Here is a 10820-nt window from a genome sequence, read left to right as displayed (position 1 = left end):
ACTCTGGCTTCCCAAAGACATGCTCGTTTGCTGCTGATTCTAAATTGGCCGTAGGTGTGAATGCTAGTGTGATTGTCCAGAGTATCTGCTCTCGCCTAATGACAGCTGGGACCGGCTCCAGTCCCTGACACCCTGAACTGAATAAGCAGTTAAAAAAAAATGGATGGATGGATTTCAGTTTCTTAATTTACATTCAGATCTTACACATGGAATTCATGAAAATAAAGAGTTTTATAAAATAAAAACAGTTACAAGCTTTATTTGTAATATCAACAAACATTTACACACTTTCTGGACAGTTCAATGGATGTAAAGTATGAAATAGTACAAACCATATTGTCACATTGTAAATATTTCTAGTTCATCACTAGTTTATGTATTCAGTGCTGTGCTTTGGCCTTATTATTTTCTTACTATTGTTTTTTTTTTTTTTTTTTGGTTGGTTGGTTGGTTGGTTTTTAAGCAGTGAACAATCATCCTTTCGTAAGTACACTTCACAGTATCAGTGTCAAAACACGCTACATACATTTCTTTGCCACATGTATTTTGAATGTGTTATCGACATGTGCTCTTTTGGTACTTGGAAAAAGTATCTGTTTGAAAAGAAACATCTGAAAACTCTTTAAAAAATTGGTTATTATAATTTTTTCATCTTTTTAAAGCAAGATTTTAAGGTTTGACTGCTATTAAGGCACAGTAAAGAATATTTCAGTGCAGTATCACAACATAGTTATAAATTGAAATAAAAAAAAAAAACAGGAAGAAAAACAGTTTAGACATCATCAAAAACAGTCAATGCAAACTATAATAAAGCATTAAGCACACAACACCAAATAAAACATAAATTAATGAAACCGTCACTTGTCCGACTCTCTCCACCCTCTTGCATTTCTTCCAAACTTATAAACCAGCCTGCGGCCATCTACTCGTTCTAGGATTTCTCTTTTGTAGTAATATCTGTAAGACAGAACGGACAAATCAAGTAATTTTAGATTATGAAAAACATATGTATAAAAAAAGTCTTGTATATTTCACTTAGTTGGATTGACTGAATTAAGTAAAGTTTTACTGCTGTTTGTGTTTCACTCCACTTTCCCCCAGTCAGTTCAAAATAATCCGCAGTACTTTCTGATGACTTTTGCATTTCAACTGACAGTTGAAATGCAAAAGATTCTTTGCGTTCTTATCTGCCATTTGCTGGAAATGCCAGGAAACTTACTGACAATTCAGGTTCTATCACATCACAGTTTACAGGTTACTTGTTCTTAACTTTCTGTTTAGAAAAAGACTGGCAACTTCATACATATACTCGCTTGTGCTACTTTAGCTTTGTGCTTGCATTTCAGACAGAGTTTAAATTCTTGCACCCCATTAATTAAAAAAAATAACTCCTACACCAGTTTGTTCACACCTATTTACGCATTTAATATTCTCCATAACCTATTTAGAATTCAGCAGTCTACAGTATTGTGTCATTCTTTCATCAAATCAACTAACAGAACAAAGAGGTACTAAAAAGAAAACAACCTGTCGTTAAGGTAAGAGTCAAAACAGGTGCAACATCAGTTACACAAAGAGATGAATTAATGCATCAAATAGAAGCACAAAGTACACGTTTTCATCTTTATTCATGGTCATTCAAACAAAAGTTATTGTTTTCTGTTGCTGACAGCACCAATCTGAGAAAAACAACATCCCAACGTCTTAATCGTGATTGTGTGTTCATGGTATGCAAACATAAGGTTTATATTTTAATAAATAATGTAAGAGAGCTGTGAGGGGTTGTACCTCATTGCACGGCTTAGTTTCTCGTAAGTCATGCTGCTGTTATTTTTCTTCTTGCCCCATAATTGTGCCACTGCCTCTGACTTCAGGAAACGAAAAATACCCTCTGTCCGATCCTCCCACTTGATCAGTCCTGGGTTTCGCTCTGGATTCAGTAGAATGTCCCTGATAAACTCCCACAAATGGGTCCCCCTTGGGTCTTTGGTAAAAACAACAAAAGAGTAGATAGTGGTTGTTTAATAAACATCAAAATTACATAAAAGGCATTAGTTTAAAAAGATTTTTTCTATTACTTACTGTGTTTTTTGACTGGATGTGGACGGGTGAAAGATCGTTTGATGTCTGGGAAAGAGATTATTCATTGTGAAACATAATTTTCAGTTACACAGTTTGTTGCTCTCTATATAGTACAAATAAATCTTCACCTGGACTAGGAGCCCTGGGAGAGGCAACAGGTGCAAGGGGGTGAACCGAGGGGTCATAGATTTCTAAATAAAAAAGAAGTCAGGTCAATATTTTTTGTCTGCGATGAATAAAACTTGAATAGACAATAGCAGAAATATCACAGCAGTACCTCCAGGTGGATAGCTGACATCTGGAAATGGACAAGAGAAGTCTACTGTGAAAGAAATAGGTAGGAGGCAGGCTTAATTAGGGCAATAACACAATGAGTACAATGAACAGGAAAATGTATTCATTATAATGCTGATGTTTGTGTTTTTGGCTAACATTTTGTGTGAAGGACTCTTACATTCAGGTTTGCTTTCCATTTGCCCTATATCCACGTGGTACTGGCCTGTGCAGAGATAAAGACAGAAAAATAAATGAAATAAGATAAGATAAGATAAGATAACCTTTATTAGTCCCACACGTGGGAAATTTGTTATATAATATAAATATAAGCAAAAATTGCAAATTAATATTTAAGTCAGTACATTCACTATTTTCAAAATGGCTGGTATTGAGGGATTGGTCAACAAATTACTTTCTGCACTCCTCTCTCCCATTTCCCGGCTGTCTCAGTAGAAATGGGAAAAGCAACAGTGAAGCACCGACACACCTTTTTTGATCAAAAAAAGTAGTAACATCAGAAATGTATTCTAAATTCCAATAACCACCAATGACTTCAAACTCATATAGCAATAACACCCTGTGATCACAATCAGTGTGAGAACAATATTTGATGTATTAAAATGTGACACCTTATCTCAAGAAACTGAGCAGGTTTCTTACAGTTGGTTACAACAATAGCAGAACTGTTCTCTTGGTTCAGTTTACTTCGAAATTCTTTTTAACCTCAGGGTTAAACCTGTTGTGCAAGATCTATTGGTGCTACTCTTGAAAAGGTATTGGCTTTATTTGCTAGATAAAATATAGTCTGCTTGTGTAATTTACATAAATTTGTATTATTTTCTTTTCTTATTTAGCCACATGCTATACATACAGTTGCAACAGGTATAAGCCAAAAAATGAAATATTAGGCCTAAGAAACAAAAAAGGCAAAGAAAAAAGAAAAACCTTTTGACTTTGTTTAAAAGCTCTAATTAAAAAACAATGGACGATCCAATTCTCAGCTTGTTTCTCAGCTTCACACCCCCTCTGTGCTTTGTTAGGAAACCCATTCTAGCAAGAGCAAACAACAAATCCATCATCTCCTTGGCTCTAAGCAATCCTTTGCCCCTCTACAGCAGCATGCTGTGCGACCCCCTGACCAGCTCTGCGATCCGTTCTCAACAACTCATCATCAAGACCTCGTTCCAGACACAACTCGGATCACCCAGCTTCTTTTTTATTGGCACTAATCATCTTCCTTTGCTGCCCCTTAAACCTCTCTCCCAGAGTTTTTAGACGTACCGCTCCACTTGAGCTCTGTGATGCTGTGGAAGAGAATGGGTCCCACGCTGCCAGCTGCACGGATGAAGTCCTGGTAGCTTAGGCTGCAAAGCTGATGGCCATCGATGTCAAAGTTTTGGAATGGGATGCTGGAGGCATCAATTTGGTGCATGTCCATAATTTGCTGCAGCCATTCCCACACTTGGTACTTACTCCAGAACTGAGGCTGGGACTCATGAGGCCACAGACGGCTCGTGTAACCAGCCATCACCAATGAACCTGCAGGCACAGACATAATTGCTCTTTTCTTAGACTTAACAGTGACTTCATTTAGTTTCATTGTAAAGGTGTATCTGATGAGGGAAGCATGACTCCCACAAGCAAAGGTATTTGTCAACAATTAAATAGCAAATTCATTTACTGTAACACTATTTCTCAGCTGGGTATGTCTAATTCACGCCTTGTGTTTCAGAGCTCTGGGCTCTCCAGGTGAACAATACATTAGCTGCTAATTGTTGAATTATTTACATTTTGAATTGCAGCTTTGTAACCATTGAGTGAACTGGAGTCTTCAGAATATAAGAGTAGGAATAAAAATACAGTAGGCCTCATTCTGATTGTGTCAGTGTGTGCAATAATCCTCACCATCAGGATAGGGGTTAGCAGGGCCCCAGGCACTGGTCACCTGGCTGTCGAGGGTTGTGGATGTAGTTACACTCATACTGCTACTTCTATGCTCAGATGTACCATGGCCCAGGGGCTGAGGCAGGAGGGTAGTACTTTACTGTATAGACAGAGTCAAAAATAATCTGTCACTCATGTATGCACACATACTCGCATAGATAAAGGTAAAGAAAATTGAGCTTTTGACCTCGATGATGACATTCCATATTAAAAGATTATGTATACATCTCATGCATGACTGAATCTACTTTATTTACGCACAACAGATTCACAGGATGTCAGCACAGACGCTGTCCTCTTTACATTGCATCAAAGCTAAAGTAACGTGCTAATAATGCAGACAGCAAATGCTGCAGCTGCTGCTTCACATATCTGATGTAGCAGTATTCAGTGTATTCGAGCTAACTGCCATCTGGAAAGTAGCTGCTCTGGAAATGTTTTCCCTTATTTTTACATTCTTCTTGCTGTTATTGTGGTAACCACAGGTGTCAGAATTTCAGCAAAAAAAATCAAACACAGGTCTGATTGTTTGTTACCATCAAAGCGTGGTCACAAACTTATTCCGTGTCAGCACAGGTGGCAGGTTGGGCATGTTGTGTACTCGTTATGAAGAAAGGGTCTGTTGGGTTTTGTATTTTAATCAAGGTCTAATCTATTTGTTTTTACCCAGCTTAAAACATGAATTTTATTTGTTCTTCAGTGGTGTAATCATATTTTTGGTTTGCTTGTAGCATCATCCTTGAAGAAGTAAAGTAGCAGAAGACTAACAGAAAGGTACACTCCGCTTAATCATTAGATGCACTTAAAGTACAGCAGCTTATGTCGCCATTGAGTTGATGTTTATTAGCGTAATATCGACTCACTGAGGATTCGTTATTCACAGGTGCAGTTACTTTTGAAGGGTGAGCTGTTCACATATAAAAAATAAATAAAGACATGTTTCAAATGTAACCACAAGTATATTTGCATTCCATGTAAATAAAGTCAGTGTGAATTTCAGCACCTCCACTGTTTTGGTAGCACAAGTGTTGCATGTGCACAATAGCTTAGTCATATCTTCGATGGTCCAATGCCAGCATCTGGTTTTCTGTTACTGTTGCACTGAAATTCCCCTTGAATGCTCAGAACATAAGGCAGACATAGAAATCCAAACGTCCAGCTAATACTGCTGTTGTTAAAAGAAATAAAGTGTTGTCTGTATATGTAAAGTTTTGGGACGATCATTTATTATTTTTCTTAAAATCTTCTTTAAATCTGTATCTGCCCAAAATGACAAGAAGAGCTGCTTAGGTGTGAGTGCTGTTATTCTAAATTTTTCTGACTTACTACATGATAATGAAACTATGAAAGGCTAGCAGATGAGATACCCGTTTTAAATGGCTACACATTAAACAGTGTAATACACAGTACTCTGACCGTTCCATAGAAAAACTTGGCTGCAGTTTTATGGTAGGTTATAAACAAAATAGCTCCAAGCCATGTCACACATTTCTTCAGTAAACACTGAGTCGCCAGTATAACACATCTGCATACAGTTAGAGAAATTTATCACTTTAAAGACCTAGCAAAACAGTTTTATTGCAAACAAAAGCCAAGATTTATGAATTCGATTTCTACAGAAGATAAGGTATACATTCGTCAAATCAAAGCAGAACATCTCATCAGCTGCCAATCAGCCCAAATCTCTTATGTGTTTATCTTCAATCTATGAGTACTACGAGTGCCAAGCACGTATCTTAACAAGAGAGTAGTTTCTGCAACAGAAAGTTGTTTCTGTCAATACAACGCGCACGCAGCAATTCAAGTCACAGTCATGAATCAATATGCTGTCGGCCAAGTCACAGAGAACAATCATTGCACTGGATATGTCATGATGCAAGGACACAAGCAGCAGTTGAAGAATAAGTTAACATGAACATTTTGTCTGCTCTTGACAAGACTGGCTGCTTTCCCTTTAAGTCAGAGCTAAAGCCTTGTGGTAGCACTGAAACATAACTGAAAGTAACTTGGTGGACTTTTAAAAATCTTATTTGTCTTTATTCTTAATTTTGCATTTAATTTTTATTTAAGTTAACTTCAAAGAGGAACCTCTTAAAGTTTAAGTTTTGTGAATTACACAATACAGCTTTCAGTGTCTTTAAAATTGACGATGTCCTGTATGACTGAAACAAATAATGTAGCCAATGCATAGCTAAAAATTACAGTAACAAGAGACAAACTGTGAAATGAAAATACCACATGCACAGCCAACCTGACTAAAACAAGGTAAAACATCAGCATATTAAAGCATATTGAGAATTCTTATTAGGATTTTGTACACTTAGTACACTTTGAGCCTTCGGGTTAATTATACTGCAACCAGTCATTAGTGCTGATTATCCAGAACCAGTGTGACAGCCTACCAGAGCAGTAGAATGGAGTCTGACCAGACCTGTTAGAGGTCTCGCGAAGATCCGCTTTCAGCAGTCTCCTGAGATTCCGACACCGTAGTTTACTAGAGTGTAAAGTCAGATAAGGTGAGTCCTTTTGCTAACGAAAGCTTAGAATTAACAGAAGCATGTAGAAACTGCAGGTGCTGCCCCACCACAATGGGTTTTTTATCCTGTTAACTTCCTTATCCCACTCCAATTGGCTACCTGTTCATGCTCATACCAGATAGGTATTTGCATAATGCACACCCACACACAGAAACATAAAACAGATCCACACACACACCTGACAAAACTTTTTATTATCTCTGTTGGCAGCATTTCCTCTCACGGAGTCAAGCACACAAACGCAAACTCACTCACGCAGTTTAGCTTACACTTATGAGGAAACATATACACAGATACACATACAATAGACCACAAAGTTTAAATCCTCAAAGTTCATGTGGTTTCTTAAAATAGCGTTTAACCTTAGAGAAACTTCCCTCTGTGCTATTATGCAGGAAAACAGTTGCTTGCTTTATTTCATCATGATGAACGAGGTGCTGACAGTTTGGTAGGAGGGCCTGAGAGAATGTGTTCCTTTTACTCTTTTAAAGTTGCTGGAACTGACAAAGAAACATTAGTAACTGTGTGCCTGAAAAGACTGTAATAAAATGGGGTTATGGGGGTTAGACGTTTATAAATGTCTACAATTTTACACTGTGGCCTCTTTCACCTTTGAATTTGCATATTAAATTTGTCTCTGAGTGATGATCACTATTAGGGTGAGCTTGTTTCAGACTGACTCAGAGCAATGCGGGGCTTCACCATGTTGCAATCACATCCAACTTTGATCGTCTAGTAAACATACTAGCTAACAACATGCAGGGATCCACAGGTGTCTGAGTAAAGAGTGACAAATGCCAATTAGTTCCGGTATGTGTCCCAAAAATTCCAGTCAGTATCACAGCACTGTGACAACAGTGAGCCTCTTTAATTTATGTGAATTATTTGCCAGTATGCTCCCGGCAGGTATTATGTATTTCCCTGTTGCAACATTTACAAAATTTCCTTTTGAAAAATGTGTCAAACAAGACTTAACTAAAAATGTGAAATACTGTTAGATGGAAAGCGTAAAATCTTGTGTCTAATTGAATGAGCCCTTGTACACTAGGAGAATGTATGGCAGTGGATCTGTTTGGTGTTTTCAAATTCCTCAAAACATGTTTGTCCTGTTTAGCTATTTTTTCCACTTGACATCAAACATGAGCGGAGCAGGTATTTCCAAAAAGACAACTGTACTGTTCAAACAGCATACGTGCACAAGTTAGTGTGTCAAAAAAAACAAAAGCAACAAAAACCATTTTTACTGAACGTTGTCACCATTTATATCTGCTGTTGGCCCATACTGACAAAGATCAGAGGAAGTTCAAAAAGTCTATTTTTACTTGACGCCAATTAGAGTTTGGGCAAATTGTAACATCTTTGATCTGAGATCTAAATCGGATCTATAGCATTGTACTGTTACAATACCTCTTGGGACCAGAGGCACTCACAGTATCATGCTGATAATTGAAGTGACTTTGAGCAGGGTTGAACTGTATAATAGGCTGAAGCAGAGAGAAGTGAAAGCCAGGGATGTCAGGGATTTCTCAGAGCTTCTTCAGCAGAGTCATGTGGAGGGAAACAATAGGTGACGCTGAACAAATTAATTTGCTTTTACGTAACATTGATCTATTGAGCATGTAATCATATAAAATCCCTTCAGAGTCTTAATATTCAATATTTTCAAGAATAAAACATGCATTGCACTATTACACCGAACATTGTGTTATCCCAACAGGCTGACTTTAATAGCCTAATTTCCTAGATCCTTATGATCAACATACTGCCTGTGTTCATACTATGCTCACTCTGGGAGCTCTCGCTCTCTGAGCGCGTGCAGTATGCGTATTTTTGTGTGACTTGGACTCTTGCCCATGGCTGAGCTTCAGAGGTAATGAGGGAATTCAGTGTAAGCATGATTATCTCTGAGAGTTCCCCTCATCTGCATGCCAGATCGCTACAGTCCTAATGGCAAAAATCACCACTCCTGATCTCCCCGCAGCCCTCCGACACCACCCTAGCTGCATGGGTTACAGATAACTTGCCTCCAGCCCTCCCGGCAGCCCGTCTACCGCCTACTTGTAACACAGGTGCTATTTTCTGGATTTTTTGCAGAACTTTCCTATCCTCTTTTTAAAGGGTAACATGCCTCCAGGGTGCAATTTGGGGCCTTAGCTGCATTTGGTGTCCTCCCGTTGTGAATGCCTGACCAGATTTTATTGCAGTAAGATTAATATGGCCATCAGCAGTGAACAGAAGTCACACACTTCTCATTACAGTCCGCTGTTTAGGCTGCCTCGCACCGCCTTCTTTTTTGTTCTCTCTCCATCAGGCTTTTCATTTGCCGTGTCACAAGGAGAGCCTAGTATTTGTCATCTCATTTCATGGATCTTCATTCTGCTTTTTCAGGGTGGTTGCGGGTCGACATGTGTAAAAGTCCACTGGGGGAACAGAAAAAAGCTGGAGAAACAGAGGGGGAGAGATCAAAGCCTGTCATCTCTGCTCCACTCTGTGTGAGTCAGCCCACCAACATTGCAAGACGCAGCGAAGACATCCTCCCAGACTCAAGAAAATGTCATCAAAATGCTGGCATTATAGACAGTGTCATCTATTTTTAAGTAGAGTCAAGTAGAGGCTTATGTCATCCTCCAATAATAGTACACTACTGATCCATTTATAAAGAGGCTTATAATTTGCTTAGTGCTGCTGTGAATTATTAACGTTTTATCTGAGCATGCGGTCAAAAGTTTCCCTTTGACAGGAAAGGCTGTCAGAACTGTCAGTCAGAAGAAACAGACAAGACAGGAGGAGGGTACAGTTGCATGCTCTAATGAACAGGAACTTATTAGCTGGAGTATGTCTATTACTGTCCCACTTGCCTCCCATCTTTCATTAACTGCTTATCACGCCTGTTAGTGTCATCTTTAATACTTCACATTTTGATTAGCATATGTTCCATGGGGAAAGAAGGAAAAATCATTTTATTAGTGTCAATTATTGCTACAAATGACAATTTCACTGCCTAAATTATAATTTTACATTTCGTCCCTGTCAAAGAACAATGGCTGTGTAATTACAGTAATGAGAAGTGCAACAGAAAAATGAATTATTCAGAATCAGTTTTCTTTCATGTTCTTTTGAACTCCACCGTGTCTGTTTGTTTGACATCTGCCCGGCCTCATTAATGTCAGCGCGCTGAGAACACAGGTTCTGTCCATCTTGCAGGTAATATATACGAGGAGCAAGAGTGAGTATATGTTAAAAAACACACAAAACCCCCCACTTTTTCACCCATTTACTGTCCAGGAGTAAAAACTGCACTTGACTTGATAGGGTGCAGATCTATTATTAGCCCATAGGTGACACTGTTGTCCCGTGTAGTGCCAGAGAGCTCTGAAATCATGCTTATTGAATGAGTGCTGAATACAAATGTGATATGAGAAAGTGTAGGTGGAACATGCTTCCTAACAATTACTGACTACAGTGTCTACAGAGGGAGGTAGAATAACCTACATAAATTATTAGCTTTGTTACATACATGAGGAACAAAGAGAAGAAAGACCATGCAGGGAGGGCAGTGAAGACTTAAAACGGTGCACGGCCAGCTTGCTTTAACATAACATTTTTTCTATCAATAAATGGATCTCTGAGTTCATCTATCAGAACCGTCCTTTTTGGGCATCATTGTCTGCTTTTCTGACCAGAGGCGCAACACATCAGTGAAGCAGCCTGTCATTTAAAATGGGACGATGAAAGCTGCAAAATGATCATGTAGACTCCAGCATTTAACCAGCAGGACTGCAGTACAGCATGATCACTATTATAAGTTTAAAATGATTTAAATTGGCACAAGTTTTATAGCTGATCTTCTTAGTCTTTAATAATGTATTCAACTGAAAAGAGCTGTGCACAGGGACAAAACTAATGATTATTGTTACCAGACTCTGCATTTCCCCTGAGCTGTATCAAAATAAGCATTTTGTTTTTACACTTTCCTACTTA

The 10820-nt window shown here is 38.5% G+C and overlaps 1 protein-coding gene across 3 annotated transcripts; it reads right to left on the bottom strand.

The window, feature by feature from the left end:
- Nucleotides 1–416: 416 nt before the first annotated feature.
- Nucleotides 417–6903, bottom strand: ehf (ets homologous factor). Of its 3 annotated transcripts, none has more exons than XM_082539914.1 (9): nt 6705–6903; nt 4264–4402; nt 3640–3897; nt 2537–2581; nt 2360–2401; nt 2211–2273; nt 2083–2127; nt 1789–1984; nt 417–957 (listed from the first exon to the last, which is right to left on the bottom strand). In XM_082539914.1, exons 2-9 carry the CDS (start codon nt 4337–4339, stop codon nt 858–860), a joined length of 825 nt encoding a protein of 274 aa, XP_082396040.1. In that variant the 5' UTR covers nt 4340–4402; nt 6705–6903; the 3' UTR covers nt 417–857. The 3 variants fall into 3 exon arrangements, with proteins under 3 accessions (XP_082396040.1, XP_082396041.1, XP_082396039.1); XM_082539915.1 differs by having other exon boundaries at nt 2360–2380; XM_082539913.1 differs by having other exon boundaries at nt 2360–2404; nt 6705–6902.
- Nucleotides 6904–10820: the final 3917 nt, after the last annotated feature.

This window comes from Aulonocara stuartgranti (assembly GCF_965226115.1).
Source record: "Aulonocara stuartgranti genome assembly, chromosome: 7".
NCBI lineage: Eukaryota > Metazoa > Chordata > Actinopteri > Cichliformes > Cichlidae > Aulonocara > Aulonocara stuartgranti.
The sequence above is the reverse complement of the archived record's forward strand: the minus strand, read 5'-3'. Positions and strand labels throughout refer to the sequence as shown.

Coding starts and splice junctions, on each gene's coding strand:
- ehf (XM_082539913.1), bottom strand. CDS start 4,339: ATGAGTGTAACTACATCCACAACCCTCGACAGCCAGGTGACCAGTGCC. Junction 2,582..3,639: donor CACAGAGCTCAAGTGGAGCG/GTACGTCTAAAA, acceptor ATCTCTGCACAG/GCCAGTACCACGTGGATATA. Junction 958..1,788: donor AAACTAAGCCGTGCAATGAG/GTACAACCCCTC, acceptor TCTGTCTTACAG/ATATTACTACAAAAGAGAAA.